The sequence below is a fragment of the Danio rerio genome, chromosome 8 (genome assembly GCF_052040795.2).
Source record: "Danio rerio strain M-AB ecotype USA chromosome 8, GRCz13ab, whole genome shotgun sequence".
NCBI lineage: Eukaryota > Metazoa > Chordata > Actinopteri > Cypriniformes > Danionidae > Danio > Danio rerio.
Window position 1 is genome coordinate 28,266,238 of NC_141028.1, and position 22,167 is coordinate 28,288,404.

A 22,167-nucleotide genomic window follows, 5' to 3' on the forward strand; every position below is an offset into this window, starting at 1 on the left:
CGGGACAGAATTCAGGGAACTCTCTAGACAAGGTAAGAAACTAATTGATGATAAGCTTATTTTCTTTTTATTACAGCTTTCTTGCGCAGTCACCTGTCCTCACGTGTGCAGCTTTCATCTCTTATCAGTTTGGCTTTTTGATGTACTTACACACTTTAACCCGTCAGTCTCCACTTTAATCAGTTACACTAAATAAAAATGAGATATATGTCCACAGTTATGTAATAAATTTGTTGTATGTACTTGCTTGTTAAATGTATATTGTGGCAACATTGCTTTCTGAAGCATTTATTTTTTCATCACACAAATAAGGCTTTAATCAATAGTCTTAAACTGTAAATTAGTTTTCAGTAGATAGATATAATACACACACAAAAAAATGTTGGGTTGTTCAATCCAAAGTTGGGTCAAATGCAGACAAACTTTAATGTTGAGTTATTTTTGCAATTAAATTTGGGTTTGTCCATAATAACACTAACAGTTAACCAGACATTTTTAGTGAGTAGACAACTTTTTTGTTAAATAAGCATTTGTTGAAGAGTTCTGCATGTTCTCATTGGATATTACAGCCGTGCCTCCCACAAGGAAACTTTATAATTGGCCAGTCATTATCTGGGGAACATTATTAAATGAAGTACTTCAGTAAAAGCAGCGACAGGTTGAGCACCAGCCCTCGCTCATGTGATGTTGTGTAATATGATCTCTGCTCTCAGGAGTGGCCGATTAAAATCTTTCACCTTTGGTCGAAGACAGGCGCTTTCACTGATCTCAGGATAAATGCTGGATTACAGACTGTAAATAACCCTTCGAAGACACTTAATTATCAATATCTTCAATTACAGCCACTGTTAACTTGTGAGGCCGGTTAATAATCGACGATTTGTTCCAATAGTTCATGTCCTCAAAAATAATCTCTGTTTATGACTTTATATTTTATCCACGGTTTCTCGTGTTCACAGATGGACAATGAGGGTTTTTCGCCGAGTGACAACAGTGTCAGTGTGGTTTATGGTTTAAATGAATCCCATCTCGACATCCAGGGGCAGCGCAGGCCGAAGCAGAGGCGCTCAGTTTGGGGGAAACTGAAGGAGGAGCGCTGGTAAGTCCGGGATGTCGGGTGTCTGTAGAAAGTTTATTTAAGCACCAGAAAGAGACGGTAATGTGTGTGTTTTTGTGGTTCAGGTGTTCATGGGCGAGGCTGAGGATGTGTGTTCTGTCTGCAGCTCCACTGCTGTCATGGCTGCCGCGGTACTCGATTAGGAGAGACGCGCTCGGAGATCTGATCTCGGGCATCAGTGTGGGGATCATGCATTTACCGCAAGGGAAGGACGTTCATCTGGGATAGTCCTATAGCTATTTGTTATGTAGATGTTAAAGTAGTTGACAAAAGTATAGTACTTCATTGGTATTTCTTTAAGTGAATAAAATAAAATTAGATAAACATATTAATAAATAGCAACAAAATAAAGCAATAATATATGAAAGAATCAACAAACCAGACACATCTGTTTTACAATTTGTTTTGCTTTTTTTTTTTGCAAATAAACACAAAAAAGTTATAAAAATATATAAATAACAAAATACTTTAACTCTAAAACATAGGCTATATAAAGTACAGTATTAAATCAAATATTAATTTCAAATATGAAAAGTTAAACATTACAAACTATGGTAAAGCATTGAAATGTAGCTACATATTAAATTATATTGTACTATATATATGTGTGTATACACACACACACACACACACACACACATATATATATATATATATATATATATATATATATATATATATATATATATATATATATATATATATATATATATATGTATATATATATAAATATACAAAATTATATATTTTTATATATTTTACAAAGTTATATACAACGGAGCATATAAATAAATGCAATTAAATTGTCTATTTTAATGTATCAAGCAACTTTTGTCAATCTTTGTAAAAATTATCCATTATTTTCAATCAGGGGTGCGTGCGTGCGTTTCAATTTTCTTTTACAGGAAAAAAAAACACTTTCTGTCTCTGACCCACATATGACACACAACAAATTTATTTAGTTGAATAAAGCCTTTTCTCAGTACAGGTGTCAATGCTGATTTGAGTCTTTTTTTGAGAGTGCAAGCACTTGAAATGTCAGCTCTGTCGACACCTACAGATCTGCTTTATCGCCTGGCAGCCAATAATTTCCTCCACAATGCACTGTGTTTGAAATCAGACTGATAATGTGGACAAAATGACTAATTCTATTGTACTGAACTGCACACACGTCTCTGCACACAAACTGCTCATTTTCTGTCTTGTTTTTCTCTTGTAGGGATGGCTAATGCTCTGCTGACTGCCGTTCCTCCTGTGTTTGGACTGTATTCATCTTTCTACCCTGTTCTTGTCTATTTTGTGTTTGGTACATCAAAGCACATCTCTGTGGGTGAGTGAACAAACACTCTGCAGGTGCATTTCCATTGTGTTTTCTTGGCAAACAAAAAATGGATATGAAAGGAATAATGCCATAAAGCGAAATCTTGTTATATGCTGATTTGTTATATATATATATATATATATATATATATATATATATATATATATATATATATATATATATATATATATATATATATATATATATATATATATATGGTAACACTTTACAGTAAGGTTCATTAGTTAATGCAATTACTAACAAACAGATGAACTAATCGTGAACAACACATGTACAGCATTTATTAATCATAATTGAACATTTACTAATGCATTACTAACATCCAAGTCCATGCTAGTTAACATTAGTTAATGCACCATGAGTTAACATGAACTAACAATGAACTACTGTATTTTCATTAACTAACGTTAACTAACAAGAACAAATACAGTAGTAAATGTATTGTTCATTGTTTGTTCCCCTTAGTAAATGCATTAACTAATGAACCTTATTGTAAAGTGTGACCATATATATATATATATATATATATATATATATATATATATATATATATATATATATGTATTTTTATCCCCAGTACTGCGTTTTGGCTGGAAGTGCATCCACTGCGTAAAAAGCCCGGAATAGAGAATTAAAAGAAAATTCTGCAGACTCCACACAGAAACACCAACTGACCGAGCCGAGGCTCAAACCAGTGACCTGCTTGCTGTGAGGCGATAGTGCTACCCACTGCGCCACCGTGCAGCCTATGATATAACATATATAATGTAAATAAATATCTATTTAACTAATATATAATTCTAAATAATAAATAATGACCAAAAAGGTCAAAAATTGCAATAACAAAACAAATACTTACATAAATTAAAGTTTAAAAATAAGTCTATATCAGCTATATATAATCAAAATAGTCAAATATAATGAAGGATAAAATGTGTATAATTTAAAAATAAAATAAATAAAATACAGAAAAAAAAGTATTTATTAAACAAAAAAATATTAATGCAAAACAAAATGTATTATAAAATGTACAAGAAAATATGCTATTAGATACATTTTATAATAAATAAATAAAATAGCAAAGATTAATTGCATCTTAAACATAATTTATCATTAGTTTAAATTTTATTTTACAGTCCATCAAGTTTTCCATCAGATTTTAAATGATTACTCTGAAAATCTGTCTGATCCTCAGGCACTTTTGCCATCATGTCTGTGATGGTGGGCACAGTCACAGCTGATGTGCTTCTCCCCGGCAGCAGCAGCACAGAGAATCAACATGCTGATAGTGCTCGTGTGGCTCTTGCGTCTCAGCTGACCATCCTGTGTGGGCTAATACAGGTAAACACACACACCAGCTGTATGACCTCAGCCTTAGTGTGTTTGTATAGACCATTTTAAGGGGTGTAAACAAAAACAATGTTCCCAGCGTATTTCCTGTTTTACATTTTTTATTTCTATAGCTTCTGAGAATCTAAAAAGAGCCACATATTGATATATAATGTTATGAAAGCTGTTTTAACATTAAGTTATGATTGAATTGCCTCTTGTTACAGTTAAGAAATAGTTCGATAACAAGCAGGAAAATGTTCATGGGCCAATTACTGTACATGACCACATTGGGTCTCACATTGGGTCTCTCTCTCTGCTCAGATTGTGCTGTATGTGTTGCGCTGTGGAGGAGTGTGTCGATGGTTGTCCAAGCCGCTGGTCAGTGGATACACCACAGCCGCAGCCGTCCATGTGGCCATAAACCAGCTGCCTTTACTGATGGGCATCTCAATCCAGAGGCATAGAGGCCTGCTGACTGTCGTCTGGGTGAGCATCAGTCAATATTCGGTTCCCAATCTTTTTTTTTTTTATCTTCAAAAATAAAAAGTGTTCAAAGTTTGTTTTAAATTATGTCACTAAATGAGTTCATGTGACTGAATTGCAGGCTGAGTAAATGAAAAGCCACTGTGCCATGTCACCATTTACAAAATCATGCTACATATTCTAAGGATTCATTAAAGAGCCCATATTGTACATGAAAAAGGGTCATATTTCGGTTTTATGGGTCTCCAACAACAGTCTGATATGCACGCAAGGTCAAAAAACACTTTCATGGTCTTATAATATGCATTTATTTTAACCCATTTATCCCAGCGACTCCCATATGAATCGTTCAGTGATACATTTCTTCCCAAACCCCTCCTTAGCGCGAAGCTAATCTGCGCTGATTGGACCGATGACAGCCTGTTGCGATTGGTCGACAGCGTTCACCGCTAGATAAATGCCCGGCGTGAGACAAATGCCCAGCGCGGTTTGTCAAGCCCCTGGCGGACGGGCACGCGCGATAACTCCGTGACCGTCATAACCCCCCGCACGGGAAGTATGAATGGCACTTAGCAGTGAAAATGAAACCGATTCACTTTTCTAAGCTGTAACTTAGATCATTTCTATTTGCAATTATTGCTGTGGCACCTCTTGCGTGAAGTGTTATATGTTCTCAGGGCTTACCTGTAATCTGCTTTGCCCAAAGATCCCATCCCCAGCCAGGGGGATTGTAGTGCTCACCAGCGTGTAGCAGGCTGCCTTTGTGCCTAATAAACTGGCCTTATTTTGCACGCACCCCTGGTGTATTGTCTGCCCATTCTCACAAGTCTCATACACCAGTCTTTTCTAATCCTTCCTTTAACAAATGAATTAATCGCCCACTGTAAGTGTGTAGACTGCTGAATCAATTATTTCCCCTCACACTTCCAATAATATCCTGGTAAGCACAGCATCTTCTTGACTCATGACTTCAGGATCTGTTTGTTTTCTCGGCTGTGTTAGTGGGCGGGACGCAGGTTTAAACTTTCCCGGGTTTGCGCCCAAAACAACTATGTTTCGTAGTCACGTCACACCGAAACGGCTAAAGACTCATTATGAAGACAATTCATTTTAACCACTGAGTCGACTCTTTTTTTTAGATGAATCAATAGTTTTAAAACTGTCCACTTTCAGGTTTAAGCCTTAGCTGGATATTTCACTGCACTTAGATCTGTGTTACACACTACATGCAAGCTCATTTTCGAAAACCCACAATAGGGACTCTTTAATATTCATATGTTATTATTATTTATCTCACATACACCATTTCTTATTGATAAAAACTGGGAGTTGACTCATATGCAACTATTACAGAAAGGTCAAACACTCATTGATGCTCCACAAGGAAAACATATTGGGAGGGGGTAAAAACTTTTGAACCGAATGTAGATGCTTTAATGTAGTTTTGTAGTTTAGAAGCTACAGAAAATACTTGCATGTCGATAAAACATTTCCCAGATGTCAAAGCGAGTTAAATTCACCCAGATCTTCCAATTTAAAACACATTATCTCCCCTGGCTGAATGAATTGTTTTCTTTTTCTGAAGAAGAATCATAAGAGTCCCTCAGTTGTCCTCAGTGATCCCAAAATCATAAAATGCTAAAAAACCAAAGAATTTGTGGAACCTGAAGGACTTTTGCTGAAGAACAGCAGCGATTGAACTGATGAAATGATGAACTCGTGAACAACCATCAGTAAACAAAAACAAATACAACTGCTGGTCATTCAGAGAACAATCAAATGCGTGTAAACTATTATTTTCTCTTGTGGACTATACGCTACGTGCTGAATTCCTTAATTTTTTTACCCTAATAAATAAAGTAGTGTCAGGATCCTCACTATATTTCTGAGTTAGAGTTTTGTTTAGGATCGTATTTTGGCTGGGCCAGTTGGCATTTCTGTGTGGAGTTTGCATGTTCTCCCTGTGTTCACGTGGGTTTCCTCCGGGTGCTCTGGTTTCCCCCACAAGTCCAAAGACATGGGGTTAATGTGAATTGGATAAGCTACTGTACATCCGCTGTGTAAAACATATGCTGGATAAGTTGGCAGTTCATTCCGCTGTGGTGACCCCTGATTAATAAAGGGAATAAGCCGAAAAGAAAATGAATGAATAAATGAGATAAATTAAACAAATGCAATGACAAAACTAAATCCTCTTCCTTATTCTTCATTGAGAACAAGGTTCTTAAGACTTACAATATACAGAAGGCTGTTAAAGCAGACTTCTAGTCTCTATGCTCCAGCCTTTTATACATTATTCATGCCCATGAACTTAAAATGTATGAGATAAATTAAAATGAGATTAAAAATGTATGTATTACTCTTTCTACAAATGTTAATCAAACCATTGTAATGAAATGACTTTGCTATGTAAATAGAGAAAATAAATCCTTTTCATCTTTAAAGCAAAGTAATAAGTCCTTCTGCACGAACTAGGGTTATACACTTTTATGGTCTACTACAATCATACAGTAAGATATATGTGTCAGGAAGCACAGTTAAGCATAGCAAAGCATTTGTTTATCAGCTCTTGGGCAGGTCGCTCAAGGTCTTCTCATCCAGGGCCATTGTTCCTAATCGGTGAAGAACATCCTCCTCTCCTGATAAGTCTCCCAAACTTCCTCTAGTCTTCGATTGCAGTAATTTAAAATGAGCTTCCGTTGAACAATGTGTTCCCCTTTACTGTAACTATTAAACTGACCATCTTTAGTAGATCACCCTTGACCTCTGCAAACTCTCTGTTAAGATGTCTCTGCCGTCTCTTACACTCAAAAAAATATGTTTGCTGTTTGTTCAAGCTGCTTATTTGAAATGAGCTGAAACAACACTAATCTTGAGGTATTTTTGGGACAGCTTGATTGTTTTATGTTCAATCTATTCAAATTTGTAATAAACTAATGAGATAACTTAAGTTTTTGATGTGGGCGATGCGGTGTGCAGTAGGTAATGCTGTCGCCTCACAGCAAGTAGGTCGCTGGTTCGAGCCTTGGCTGGGACAGTTGGTGTTTCTGTGTGGAGTTTGCATTTTCTCCCCGCGTGGGTTTCCTCCGGGTGCTCCGGTTTCCCCCACAGGCCAAAAACATGCGGTACAGGTGAATTGGGCAGGCTAAATTGTCCGTAGTGTATTTTTGTTAATGAGTGTGTATGGATTCCCAGAGATTGAAGGGCATCCGCTGCATAAAACATATGCTGGATAAGTTGGCGGTTTATTCTGCTGTGACCACCTCGGATTAATAAAGGGACCGAGCTGAAAAGAAAATGACTGAATAAATGAATGAAGTTTTTGATGTTGCCCCAACACAAATCAATTGTGTGAAAGCTAAGATAAATTTTTTAGTGTATGCTTCTAGTCTCTAATAGCTGTTTCAGCAAGGCATAGGAATATCCGAATATGTAAGTAATGTTTTGTGTCTCTTACAATTAATGTCATTAAACCATCCAAAGACCACAGTAAACATCTTTTTTTTTGTGAAATATCTTCTTATATAAAATTATTCACATTTTGCAGATTTTGCAAGGTATGTGTGTAAACTATATATAATTAGTCGTGTAAACAAATTGTTGATGCAGTGAGTTTCTTTATTGTATAAGAATTGCATATGTAGCCATTATTATTGTACATTTCTTTACAATCCTCAGACTTCCTGGCTGTGGCCATGGCTGAATGCTCATGTGTGTCTTTCAGATGTTTTCCAGCATCGTGTCTGGGATCAGAAGAGTTTTACCGGCGACACTGGTGGTCTCCTTCATCTCACTGGTGGTACTTGTTGGTGGCAAGATGGTGAATTCACGCTGGAGCACTCGATTCCCTGTTCCATGGGAGCTGGTGCTGGTGGGCACACACACAAACTAACTCCACAATATTTTTTTTCGATTATTTTAGTTCTTGCTGGTCATGAGAAATTAGAAAGTATTGAGTCCTTAATTGAGTATTCTTTGGAATCAGAATGGTTTTACTTATTCTCAAAAACAAACAAGGAATATTTTTTTTATTTACAAAGAAATAAAAAGAAATAACATAAAAATACTTTTTTATTAATTATTTATTTATCAATAAATTTATTGTTTATGATATATATGAATTGTTAAACAAGATTTTGTGCAATATTTACATTGTTGACTGCTTTAACACATGTTTATTTCTGTAAAAATAAGAAACTAAAATATATATATACATAATAAGTTGCATTTTAAGGTTACAGAGACCATAAACATATAATACTGTATTGTTTATGACGATAAAAAACAGCTAGCAGCTAATGTGCTAACTATATATAAGAGCTGCGGAAAAAAATGGTTTTATGCCTAGATGTTTTAGTGCATAGAGATCTGTAAACATTAACAAATCTTATTTTATTTACATATAATTAATATAAGTAATTCATTTTTCAGGCTTTTCAGACTTAGTCTCTATTTCAGAGGTCGCCACAACGGAATTAGTCGCCAACTATTTCGGCATATGTTTTCTTCCAGTCGCAACCCTGTACTGGGAAACACCATAAACAATCAATTCACCAACAGCACATGTCATATGTTTGTTATATTGTTTGTTTTAATATAAATACAGCCGCTCATTGTTTGTTCACATTAGCTTTTGATTTTAAAATAGCTTGACATGTTGACATGATATTACCCATGATTAATAAATGCTTTAAAACAGTTTTGTTTTTATTGTTAATGCAGTTTACTAATGTTAAGAAACGTAACTGTATTCCAAAGTGTTTGAATAACTTTAGTAACTCTGACTGTATCTTTCCAACACTAATATGGTTTCTTAATGTTTCTAGATTATCTTTGCCACTCTGTCATCAGTGCAGTTGGATTTGTCGGGTCAGTATGGAATACAGATCATTGGACCCATACCGACCGGGTCAGCACAGTGCCATATCTCTTTACAAAACCATTAGCACCAAGTATTTAGGTTTTAAAACTAATTCTCTCCCTTCTACCTTCCTCTCTTTTATTTGTCCCATTTTCTCGATTTATGTTGATCTCGAAGTCTGTCACCTCCCTCCCTTCCATCATTTTCCTTCTCTCAGGAGCTGGTGTCAACAGCTCTTGCGCTGGCGGTGGTTGGCTATGGTTTCCAAGCTTCACTAGGCATGATGTTTGCTCATAAACACGGGTATCCCTTTCACAGCAATCAGGTAATTTGTAAATTTAACAGTTTGTTTCTATAGTGTAGATGCTCATATTGTAGCGCCCCCTCTGTCATATGATGAATAGTCTCTCCCTCCTGTAGGAGCTGTTGGCGATGGGTCTGTGTAACTCTATTGGGGGGGTGTTCCAGTGTTTTCCAGTAAGTGGATCCATATCCCGCAGCACAGTGCAGGAGAGCACAGGAGGGAAAACTCAGGTGAAAAACAATCTTGTGTTACTGTCAGATGTACTGTACATGCATAACAATTTTCTTACTGTTTGCAAAAAAAAACATATCATCTGGGAGGATTGCATTCCTGTCTGAATGCAAGAATGTGAATGCTTCTATACTTTCAGTTGTAATACATTCGTACAATATTTAACATACTTCAGTAAGTTTCAGAATAAATTAAGTACATACTACCCTGAGGGGGAAAATATTTTGTACGCACTGCTTTTTATTGCTAATTTGAGTGATGTGTTTTCTGTTTATGTTGGAAACCAGTTGCTCTAAATCAGTGATCACCAAACTTATTCCTGGAGGGCTGATGTCCTGCAGATCTTAGCTCCAACCCTTATCAAACACACCTGAACAAGCTAATCAAGGTCTTGCTAGGTATACTTGTAACATCCAGGCAGGTGTGTTGAAGCAAGTTGGAGCTAAACACTGCAGGGACACCAGCCCTCCAGGACTGAGATTGGTGACCCCTGCTCTAAAACATCTCGCTGAGATGGAGAGAATTATTATGTTCTTTCAGAATTTGTATGTAACTTGTTTTGTTTCAGCAATTAATACTTTTCTACAGCCAGGATGCACAAAATTGATCAAATATGACAGAGTATAAAGGTTTTCTGCTACAAAAAATACATCAAGATTTCCAGAACAAAGTAATCAGCCCAAATGTGTGATGAAATGTACTTTAGAATGAGTTATCAGTTGCTCGACTGGATTCTACATAGGCAGTGATTACATGAAACATTATAGATTTTAATAAATAGATAGTTCACCCAAAATTGAGAATTCTGCCATTGTTTATTAACCCTTTACTTGTTCCAAACCTGTTTGAGTTTAATCCTTTTTTGAACACAAAAAGAAGATATTTTAAAGCAAGCTAGAAAACTGTAACCATTCACTTTCATTGTAAGAAAAACATATACCATGAAAGTTAATGGTTACCGCTTTCCAGCTTTCTTCAAAATATCTTCTTTTGTCTTTAACTTAAGGGTTGAGGGTGAGTAAATTGTGAGTTAATTTTTACTTTTTGGTGAAATAGGTTTAAAACTGCTAAGATTGAGACAATAGCTATTTTTATTCCTTATTTTTATTGAATTTTCTATTGAGTTGAAACCAATCTTTACTGTAAAAAGGCCTACTTTTAGATAAAGGTCAATGTAGTAAAACTTTTATTCTGTCTTTTTTTTCCTCAGATGTCTTCTCTTGTGTCTTCACTAGTAATTCTGTTGATTTTGCTGAAATTAGGCCCACTTTTTCAGCAGCTACCAAAGGTCCTTTTTCCTCCTTCAATTAGAAAGTATTTATTATATAAAGCATGCTTTTATGGTGACTTTTTGTTTGTTCCAGACAGTTTTGGCTGTCATTATTTTAGTGAATCTCCAAGGGGTTTTTGCACAAGTGAAAGAAGTGCCCAAGCTTTGGAATACAGACCGCATGGACTTGGTAAGTATACTTAACTGACAAAAGTATACCTCTATCAGATTTCAGCTCCGGCCTCTGATCCAAGGTGTTTCCTGTGTGTGCTTCCCACTGAGGCTGCAGGTAGTGTGGGTAGTAACGCTGCTCAGTGCCCTGGTGTTTAATCTGGACCTGGGGCTCGGCATTGCAGTTGTGTTCTCTCTCCTGACCATCGTCTTCAGGATACAAAGGTGAGTCATCTGCATATTTATCTGTAATATTTATTTTCTCATCGTTCTCATACTAACACTTGTTCTTTTGCTTTCTGAATAATCTCAGGGCGAAGTCTGCGATTCTTGGGCATATTGCTGGCACAGACTGTTACAGAGATCTGGATAAATACTCAAAGGTAGTGTACACATAATGACCTTCTAAAAACAAGGTTCAGCGGCGCAGTGGTGCAGTGGGTAGCAATGTCGCCTCACAGCAAGGAGGTTGCTGGTTCAAACCTTGGCTGGGTCAGTTGGCATTTCTGTATGGAGTTTGCATGTTCTCCCACATGTTCACGTGGGTTTCCTCCAGGTGCTCCGGTTTTCTCCACAGTCCAAAGACATACACTATAGGTAATTTGAATAAACTAAATTTGAGTGTGAATGTAAGAATGTATGGGTGTTTCCTATTGTTGGGTTGCAGCTGAAAGTGCATCCGCTGCGTAAAGCATATGCTGGATAATTTTGTGGTTCACTTTGCTGTGGTGTCCCCAGATTTATAAAGAGACTAAGCTGAAAAGAAAATGAATGAATGAAAAATAAAACAAACAACATCAAAAACAATTCTGAGGGGGAAAACATAAACAAAACAAATAAACAAGCAAACTTGACTGGGCAAACACAACACTGAAGCACACTGCCACATAGAATACAAGAGTACATAAGAAATAAAAATTACCATGCACTCACACATGCTACATGCGTGTTCCGATGCCAACGCCAACCAAAACCAACTAGACTGGACTGCTGAGAATGAAAACACCATCCGGAAAACAAAACAACAAACCCACCAGGACAAGAGTGTGCATCCCGAGCACGCCTGGACCTCACCGCAGCCAAGACGGCGCTCATACAAAGACGAAGACAGACAATGACAGGAAATATATGTGCTTGACCAGAAAAAACTCGAGCCGAGCACAACATTCTAGACAAGGCAGGACTAGTGTCTGGACTCTGCCACCAAAACAAGGATTAACAAGATCGAAGTGGCAGAATCCTGACAGTAACCAGCACATATTTCTGATAAAATATATTTATAAGGTAATTATTAGTCACTCAACTGGATTCTACACTCTGGTATCTGCAGATATCCCTGAATAATCAGCTAGTGATATTATTTTTAAGTAATGTAATGTCCTGTATCGGTAAACATAGTATTATAATACAAAACGTGTTCATTTTTCTATAGCATTTAAGTATCTACAGTATGCATGTTCTTTGGAGTAATTAGACTGAAGTAATGATTAACTATTAAAAAATGAGACTGTATTTTTGAACAAATATATGTATCGTAGGAGTCATGTAGTAAAACTATAATACATGCTTATAATTTAATGAATTTTGTGGGTTTTAGGCAATCCAGGTGCCTGGAGTGACTGTGTTCTCCTGTTTTAACCCACTTTACTATGCAAATGCAGATCAGACCTTCACATCACTTAAACAGGTACAACCTTCATTATATCTTCCTGCTTTCTATTTTAAGTTTTAACAGATTTTTATCTGTTTTTATTTTTTATTATTTGTTTTTAATTTCCTTTTGCTTATCTCTTTTATTCCTGTGTATTTAAAGTACTTTGAATTGCCACTGTGTATGAAATGTGCTATTTAAATAAACTTGCCTTGCCTATATCTTTCATTTCTATGTGCTATATATTAAGGCAGTCACTAAAGGCATTAAGGAGAATCCAGAAATGTGTCCTCCAAATCAGCAGGGGGCTTCAAGTGCCCAACATTGTGTGATTCTGGAGCTCAGCGGTGTCACCTTCATGGACTCGGTGGCTATGGGCTCATTTAAATCAGTCAGTGGCACAAAAAAGCACATAACCACACGCAGAAGTGATTTATTTTCACCGGAGAAGAGCAGAATTGGTTACCCATTACTGACTCTCATTAACTCCTCACCAATGAATAATAGCTGAGATTCTGCATGTCATTGTGTGTGATTTAAGTTTGAGCGCAGACGTGCGTGTCTTACTGCTCTCTCTGGGTCACAGGTGCTGCAGGACTTTGAGAACAAGCAGACTTTGTTTTTCTGTGCTGCATCTCCAGGTTATGCATCTCACACGTTCAATTTTGTATTTATTTGTACTGTGGCTTTCAGTGGGAGTTTAACCATGTTTTACACATTTAAGACGAGACAGTGCAAGCATTTTTATCATGCACCTGTCTATTTTGAGATTTAGGGCTTTCAGGGTGTTTTTTTTCCCATCAAAGCAAAGAAAACTTCCATACTTTTAAGCGGTTCCTTAATTGTACTTTATCAATTGGTGTCTGTATAATTCAATTATATACATATTTCAAAGACTGTTTTCTCAAAACAGACTTTTTACTTTAGAACTGAGTCACAAATCTGTCTTAAATTAGAACTTACATTGATCACACTTACAGTTTTATTATGATTATCTTCATATTATTCCTTTTTATGTTCATATTTTATGGGTATTTATATAGCCTACCTCATGATTTACAAAAGACAGTTTGTGGTGTTGGAATTTTAAATTATATAAAAGAGATTCCCAAAACCATGTGTAAAACCCTTTTTTTTCTTGCCATAATGCATTCATATATTTACTATACATATATTTTCATTCCCTTTGTCTCTAGATGGTTTACTGTCTCAGATGAAGAGTCATGGTTTAGTTCCAGATCTTCTGTCTCTTTCTTCATTTTTCCCTTCAGTGCATCATGCAGTCTTGCACTATCAAGGACTACAGGTGTGTATGTTTTATAAAAAGTTATTTTACGCTGCATTTTTGCTCTTTTAGTTTGTGTTGGGCTGTTTTAATTCCCTTCTGATTCAATTTTGCATCTATTTTTAGAATATTGGCACAGAAGTTACAGAGTTGTGAACTGTAACGAACTCTTCCTTTAATGACTGATGGCAAACACATCAATCTACAAGAACTCTCATCATGGTGATATGCAGCATCATGGTGATATGACCATGATTAGTCAACCTTTTACTATAAAATATAAAGTGTCCTCAAAACATTGTTTACTTCATATCTGTTATGCAACATTATCATTTATTATTGTCATGTTAAGTTTGATGATGAAGAAATAATTTATGTGCAAAACAACATGGAGTTCATCTAAGAATAGTCAAACTGCACCAGCTCATTGCAATTCATTTCAGTTCAGTTTTTGAACTAAGTAACAGTAAATAACGATGAGAGTAAATAATATTTTACTAGTGATTTTTCAAGACACTTCTAACATTTAAAGGCTTAACTAGATTAATTAGGGTAACTAGGCAGGTTATTGTGTAACGATGGTTTGTTCTGTAGACAAACAAAAAATATTTAGCTTAAAGGGGCTAATAATTTTGACCTCAAAATAGTTTTACAAAAATTAAAAACTGCTTTTATTCTAGCTGAAATAAAACAAATAAGACTTTCTCCTGAAGAAAAAATATGATCAGACAAAAAAAATTTCCTTGCTCAAACATCATTTGGGAAATATTTAAAAAAGAAAAACTAATTTAATAGGGGGCTAATAATTCTGACTTTAACTGTATGTATGTATATATGTATGTATGTATGTATGTATGTATGTATGTATGTGTATATATATACATATATATATATATATATATATATATATATATATATATATATATATATATATATATATATATATCTATAAAATAAAAATAATTTAATAATTTAATATGAGTTCATCATCATTATCAAATGATTAAGTGAATACTGATAACTATGTGAACAAAAATATTTTTTGTAAGGTAAACAGCACAAAGAAAACGTGTTTTATTAGACCAAATAAAACAATCACCAGATTTCTAAACATAAATCCAAGTGGAAACTTATAAAAAACTGAGCAAAGCCAGGCCTGCATATGCGCACACAGGGTTAGATAAAGCAATGAGGCACAGGTGAACACAATACTATAGGTTGCTATAGCAACATATGATCATATATTAGGACGCTAGGTCAAACTGATCATTAAACACTCAAACTAAGAGTTTGTTACATGATAATTCAAAAACATAAAACAGATTTTATTTCCTTTCGTATTTTTAAAAATGCTTGCCATTTAGGCAAAAATGTTATCAAAAGAATCCCCTTCAAATAGTTGTTGTGTAAATAAATTGCCAAAAAAATAAAGAGGTTTCCGTGTTTAGACAAAAACTGAAACAAAATCCTAATAATTTTGTCTTTACACTAATTATATGATAAGTTTAGTCTCTTTTATTATCTTTATTTACAGTGTTTGTTGCACACAGTTACACAGTAACAGCTTTTTACGCTGTGTTAAAAAAATAAAGCATGTACATTCTCAAGTAAAAACAAATCAAGTCAAAACAAACACCTCACGTGAGAGTCAAACATCCACAGTTAACACTTCACTCATGTAAAACCACATGGTTCGGCAGAATGAACATGAAGTTTTCTATCTAATCAGACTAAGATAAGCTGGCACTAGTCTCTAGTGTGAAGGTGTCCGACACTGAAACCCCCCTCCCCCTCTGTCTTTTTGGGACTTTGCTCCCCATATGAACACATTAGAATTCTATCAGTGAGTGTGAATGGATCAGATGGATATTGGAAAGGACAGGATACACAGCCTGTTATAAAAGAGAAGAGCCCAGGACATTAATCAATCTATGAAAGCTCAGAGCTTCACTGCACCACCAGCAGATCTCATGAGAATCACTGGAGAACATCCTTCAGATCTGTTTCCAAGGACAGTCCGGATTAAATTTTAATTGTGAGCACATGCCTTTGGGATTTGTATTTTGGAGCTGATTTTTCTTTTTAGAAGACTCATTTTATGTAAGTTCACATCCATATTTGGGACTGAGACAGGGTTAAAAAATGGAAGAAGACATGAAGGAGCTGAGAAAGAGAGTACCGTATCACATCCAGAGAGAAGTGCTGGATGAGCTCAGCGTCGACCAAGTAGCTGAGAAATCAGATTTCAACATTTCAGTGAAAGAAAAACTCAAGGATGCTGTCAGGTGTGTATTTTTTTTTGACTTTGTGAGTGTGATGAACAGAAAATCTGAAAGTATTTTGAAATTGTAAATCAGATTATGCACAATAATGCTTAATAATTTGAGTGAAGTATTTAAGAGAATAAAAAAGCATTTGTAAAATCGAGAATCAGATTATTCACTTATGCACATTATGAAGTTTTCATAGCGTTTTCATAGTTTAATGCTGTTTTCTGTGAAAGTTTGAAGAAATACTTAAAGTTATATTTAAAAAGTTTTTTCCTTGACTGTTTGTAGAAAGATAGTAATAACGTTTTATTTTCAAATGTCTTTGTGTTTAATTTGGTACCTTGATTGTTTAATTTGTTACCGAAGTTTGCAAAAAAGTCTGATGATTGTGCAACTCAATGTCATTTAGAAAATGATTTTTCAGCAGCCTTTATAGAAGCAATAATTTAAAAATGTCTATATCTTGTTTTCATTGTTCGTCAGGTGTACAGGCCCAAAGGCTAAAAGCTGTTTCCTATCCTTTATTCCTCTCCTGGCTTGGCTCCCTAAATACCCATTTCGAGAAAATGCCATTGGAGATCTAATATCAGGAATCAGCGTAGGAATCATGCACCTGCCTCAAGGTCCAACACGTGCACAACACTTGGCCGATAATGACCTAATTAACAACAACACAAACAATCGTCATGTGTAATGTGTTTTGTGTGCAGGTATGGCATATGCTTTGCTGGCTGCCGTTCCTCCTGTTTTTGGCCTGTATTCGTCCTTCTACCCCATTCTTATATACTTTATATTTGGAACTTCTAAACACATCTCTGTCGGTAAGTAGCTCTCTTTCAGTTGTATTGAAAGGGGAGGAGTTCTGCTAAAATAAAAAAATGCATATTTTGCAGACTCTTTTCTCTTTTCCTTTTTTATTTTTTTTTATTATAGTTTTTACAGACATAGGAAAACAAAGATCAGACAAACAAACCCATCATCTACCTTATCTTCCAAACGAAGATATGTTCTCAATCTGATGTGCGTTTCCCAAACAATGACGTAACTCATGGCTGAACTATTATAGTACGATGCATTGTTTGGGAAATGAACGATGTAGTGACGAGTGTTTCCTCAAAACCATAGTTTCTCTGTTGCAGATCCATCTTTTGAACCACGTTAGTTATAACGTAAAACCTACATAAAGATGCTCTAAACAGGGCAGAGTAACTACTTCTTTAGAGAAAATGCCAATAAAGTTTATAATAGTTAAAAAAATTAAGAAAAGTAATAATAATAAGATTATTATATCGTATATATATATATATATATATATATATATATATATATATATATATATATATATATATATATATATATATATATATATATATGTATATATATAAATTATTATTATTATTTATTTATTTTTAATTTTTTTGAAAAGTCTACTTTTTAGCAACTTTGACACATTGAAACCATTACAGAAATTTTCTAACCAGCAGGCCCATGTGATAAATACAGTAGGCTACAGACACATTTTCTTAATAAGTAAGCTACAATAAATTAAAACTATTAACGTATGCTATATTTTTGTTTTCACAAGTTTTAGAGACGTAACATAAATTCCACTTTTAAGTAATAGGCCACCTATAGCTTTCGTCATGAGCCACGGCTGCATTCAAAATGGCGTAAATGTTTTTAAAGTGCCTTACGAAGGCAACAAATTTGTCACTATGAAGATCACTAAAAATGAACTGTTTAAAACATTTGAAAGCAAATTACACTCAAAAGATATGACTTTATTTATTTATTTTTTTAATCATTCCAAGTTTAAATGTTGGAACATTCAAAACGAATAGAGGGATAAATAGGAATAGAACACAGCCAGGATATGCTACTGTATGCTTCAAACTACAGCTCTAGAGGTGTAAGGGTGTAAAAAGTGTAAAGGTTTGCAACGCAGTTTGCGAATGTTCGTTGGAGCAACCAATTTGGAAAACACTAAATTAATGAACTATGTTTGTAACAAAAGAACTTACAACCTTAGTTGCCTAACGATGGTTTTGGGAAACGCACCCCAGATTGGAATATTGCTGATTACGGATGAGAGGCTAGCCACGATCAATCATATTACATGCTCTCTTGAAACTAGTTTGAAAAACTTCTCGTAATATTGTCAATGTTTTTACAAAATTAAAATATGTTTAAAAGTATATAAAGAATATTGTTTTTTAAAGAATATCAGGTCGCCATAATGAAGTTAAGCAGCTAAAATGCATCCAAAACGTTTTGGTTGAAAAAGGTCATGTGTAAATATAAGCCTCACTGATAAAACTTATCTCCATTTCAACAATTAAAGAGAAAACTGTGCCATTTGAAATTTCTCATGTCATACCTAAATGACTTTCTCTGGCAGGAGATATGACTGCAAACAATTCTATATTTCTTTAATTTTTGAGTGAATTATTCCTTCAAATTTCACTGTGGAGTTCATTCCCACAAACATAATGTAGTAAAACAAACTGAGCAGCATTTTCTCATATTCTCATATCTGTCTCCAGGTACATATGCAGTTATGAGTGTTATGATTGGCAGTGTGACAGAGCGTTTGGCTCCAGACTCAGACTTCACGTTCCCAGGCAACGAAACCAACAGCACCTATATAGACTTTAGCAGCCGTGATGCAGAGCGGGTCAAAATCGCTGCCACTGTCACTTTCTTATCTGGCATTTTCCAGGTAGGCTGTCTGTCTTTGAAGTGTGCTCAGCTCTGAAGGTGTGTTTGTGACTGAAGTATTTCTGTGGCATCTGTGTGTTTGTAGTTGCTCCTCGGTGTGGTGCGCTTTGGTTTTGTGGTGACGTATCTCTCAGAGCCATTGGTGAGGTCTTACACGACAGCGGCTGCTATACATGTCATCGTGTCCCAGCTCAAATATTCCTTTGGCATCAATCCACATCGATACAGTGGACCTTTGTCTCTCATATATGTGAGTATGAACATACAGCAGTTTATTCCATGTGAATAATGGTTCTAGAATACCCTTTATTTAGCGGGGAAAACTAAACAAAATTGGAAAACAGCAAGAAATAGCACAAGGAAAGGTAACAACTGACATTAATGCAGGTCAAAGAAGTCAAAGATTAGTATACAGGCCATTGCTTTCAATGACTTCAACACATCTGCGGCTACAAGACTAGACATCACTAGTTTTTCACAGGGCATCACTATATTAATTTATGTTTCCATCTAAAGATGCGTATTAGATTTATGCACAAAACTTGAATATTGCATTAAACTTCGAATAAAGCTCCATTTCCATCCAATGAGTCAAAGAGAACCAAAAACGTCACTGCCTGATTAAGTGGCATCAAATATTTACAAATAGATATGAGAAGCAACTATGGGCCTTTTTTTCTTAATAAAATTAATTACTTGTGCCTCAGAAGTCAAAGACAATATGCAATGAACATACAATGGCATTTGGAGGAGCAAGACCACTCTTTAGGAGTGCAGCCCCAAGACGATTTCTAGGACATAACACCGAACCACTGTGATGATGGACTATGGCTAAGAGCCCATTTTTTCAATAGGCTTTTTCCAATAGGCATGCTGGAATTGTTTTGGTAAATGTGTTTCCATCATAGTTTATATGCATTTGTTCTTATTAGATTAAAGGTTTGTCATATTTTGAAAATATTATGTGCATCTTGGACGTTCTATTAAGCTTGGAGGTTATGCAATGTTACAAAATGTGCATAAAATAGGTGGATTGAAATATATATCTCTCACAGGACATCAATTGTCTTTCACAGGGTTTCTCTAATCTCTCACACTGATCTGCTGTGATGTTGATCAGCTTTTCTTCAATTTCTTGCACAGTTCTGTGTCTAATGGGTATTGTTGTCATAACTTTAATGCCAAGGATTTTCCACAGATTTTCAATCAGGTTTAGATCAGGACTTTGGGCTGCCATTTCATTTTTAGTGTTTTCAGCTTCAAATAACTGCTTTGCCCATTTTGCTGTGAAACAGGGTTCATTGTGCTTTTATTAAAATGCAGACAGAGCTTCTGATACAAATTTGCATTCACTCTTTAATGTAGCTGTAAAACAAGCCAAATTTTAGCAGAAAACATCCCCAAACCTTGGCACTTTTAACTGACTTCTTTACATACCTTTGTATTTAAATGTGTAAATAGTGTTTACTACCTCCTAGTAGAGGGGTTATTAAAAGCACTTGTAAACTATAGATGAAGTATAAAGCTTTTCTTTATTTTCTTTCTCTCTTCAGACAGTCATCGAGATTTGTGCATTGCTTGGAAAGACCAACATCGGTACACTGGTTGTCAGCATTGTTACTATTGTTGGCTTAATCATTGCAAAGGAACTCAGCGCATTGGCAGCAAAAAAAATCCCTATTCCGATTCCAGTTGAGCTAATTACTGTGAGTAACATCATTCAGTTAAACCAACCCAGTCAAACCAATCCACTTAAACTTTTGATTACATTTTTACCTGGTGGTTGAGTTTGTCTATATTTTACCCAAATTTGCATTTATAAGTGTCAGTTTTGGTTGCATTTTTGATCTCACTTTGTTCTGTTGCTGAGAGAGCAACTCAAAGCGTTCATTTTGCTGTGTGTATAGATTATTATAGCCACTGTGGTATCATGGTATATGGATTTGAAGACCATTTACAAAGTCGAAGTTGTTGGCGAAATCCCATCAGGGTGAGTCTAATACACAGTTTTGAAACCTAAATATAACACATTTGCATTTGGTTCGTCAAGTTTTGGTGTCTGCATGAAATGACATGTACAAATTACTGTATGTAATTTAAATGTACTGATTTTATATAAATAAAAATAATATTAAAGTGTCTGATTTGAAGTTTAAAGGCACGTTTTTGAAAGAAAATGGGTGATTATGTGCTATTGTATAACAGTTTAAGTGGATAAAAACACCTTGCTGATGAATGGGTTAAACCTAAATGTTTGAGGATAGTGGAAAGTATTTGGAGGTACAGTCTGATCCTTAAATAAAGCCCTGTACTATATCATCAAATGATAATTGCTCTAAATATGCCTAATGAAATTTTTGATATGTATACAATTGTTACACTAAATTACATCTTTGTGTGTGTGTCACATAAATATGTTTGATATTTATTTTTTTACTCCAAAAATATTACAAAATTATAATGTAAAGTATGGGTGGGGAAAAAAGATAGTTCATCAACTTCTGCAACATCATCTCCGTATAATCATCTGTATCTCTTCTTCTAATTGTAGTCTGCAGGCTCCAGTGGCACCAAAGGTCTCACAGCTGGGTTCAATGGTCGGGGATGCTTTTGCACTGGCAGTAGTTGGTTATGGCATTGCTATTTCACTGGGAAGAATTTTTGCCCTCAAATATGCCTACAAAGTTGACAGTAACCAGGTAAACATAATACTTTTTCATAACACTTTTTGTTGTGAACATGCTCAGGCTGAATGTTAAAAGGTAATAATCTTGTAAATAGTGTTTTCCTTCATTAAACCTTAAAACATTGTCAAGTAACATAGGTACAGATTTAGATTGCCTGTATATGTTGATTTGATTCTCAAAGTGTCAGTATCTATTTTTACTCACCTTTAATAAATAACTTAGCACCCCTGCTTAGTGATTTATTAAATGATTTTTCTGCTGAAAATGTTTTTAATGTGTTACTTGAGAAAAAAAGTCACCAATGTCATGGATGATCTATCTTTTTAGGATGTCTTTGAGTGCAAACACAAATAAACAAACTATCAGTCCATAGCAGACAGGATGTATCTTCAAATTCAGGAAAAAAGGGTCATGTATTTACAAATACTATTAAGAAACATTTTCT

At 35.2% G+C, this 22,167-nt stretch overlaps 2 protein-coding genes across 9 annotated transcripts in view; both read left to right on the top strand.

Moving 5' to 3' along the window:
* The first annotated feature begins 959 nt into the window (after positions 1–959).
* slc26a6.1 (solute carrier family 26 member 6, tandem duplicate 1) lies at positions 960–14,617 on the top strand. 6 transcript variants are annotated; one of them, XM_087263470.1, is made up of 18 exons: positions 960–1,099; positions 1,183–1,320; positions 2,335–2,447; positions 3,655–3,800; positions 4,113–4,277; positions 7,999–8,145; positions 9,101–9,183; positions 9,313–9,460; positions 9,556–9,669; positions 10,881–10,958; positions 11,035–11,130; positions 11,230–11,336; positions 11,425–11,494; positions 12,709–12,798; positions 13,013–13,153; positions 13,349–13,403; positions 13,959–14,068; positions 14,174–14,343. In XM_087263470.1, exons 1-18 carry the CDS (start codon positions 960–962, stop codon positions 14,201–14,203), a joined length of 1,971 nt encoding a protein of 656 aa, XP_087119596.1. In that variant the 3' UTR covers positions 14,204–14,343. The 6 variants fall into 6 exon arrangements, 4 of the variants coding, with proteins under 4 accessions (XP_087119596.1, XP_087119594.1, NP_001410199.1 ...); XR_015497158.1 differs by lacking the exons at positions 960–1,099; positions 1,183–1,320 and having other exon boundaries at positions 1,892–2,447; positions 11,223–11,336; NM_001423270.1 differs by lacking the exons at positions 960–1,099; positions 1,183–1,320 and having other exon boundaries at positions 1,900–2,447; positions 14,174–14,617.
* Positions 14,618–15,017: 400 nt separating this feature from the next.
* The window catches only part of slc26a6.2 (solute carrier family 26 member 6, tandem duplicate 2), a 406,025-nt gene continuing 398,875 nt past the window's right edge, over positions 15,018–22,167 (top strand). For 2 of the 3 annotated variants that reach the window (XR_015496732.1, XR_015496731.1), the window contains exons 1-8: positions 15,908–16,332; positions 16,801–16,940; positions 17,028–17,138; positions 18,861–19,036; positions 19,121–19,285; positions 20,589–20,741; positions 20,943–21,025; positions 21,587–21,734. Coding sequence is in view for 1 of the 3 variants with exons in the window: in NM_001423271.1 (NP_001410200.1) it covers positions 16,190–16,332; positions 16,801–16,940; positions 17,028–17,138; positions 18,861–19,036; positions 19,121–19,285; positions 20,589–20,741; positions 20,943–21,025; positions 21,587–21,734 (1,119 nt within the window). In the remaining 2 variants the exon portion in view is untranslated. Of the gene's footprint in view, positions 16,333–16,800; positions 16,941–17,027; positions 17,139–18,860; positions 19,037–19,120; positions 19,286–20,588; positions 20,742–20,942; positions 21,026–21,586; positions 21,735–22,167 lie in introns of all 3 variants that reach the window. The other variant, NM_001423271.1, reaches the window with a different exon arrangement.

Bases quoted from the DNA above. Each gene is read 5' to 3' on its own strand.
- slc26a6.1 (XM_087263470.1), top strand. From the start codon at position 960: ATGGACAATGAGGGTTTTTCGCCGAGTGACAACAGTGTCAGTGTGGTT. The intron at 9,670-10,880 runs GTGAAAAACAAT...TTTTTTCCTCAG, and splicing joins GCACAGGAGGGAAAACTCAG to ATGTCTTCTCTTGTGTCTTC. The intron at 13,404-13,958 runs GTTATGCATCTC...CTTTGTCTCTAG, and splicing joins TTTCTGTGCTGCATCTCCAG to ATGGTTTACTGTCTCAGATG.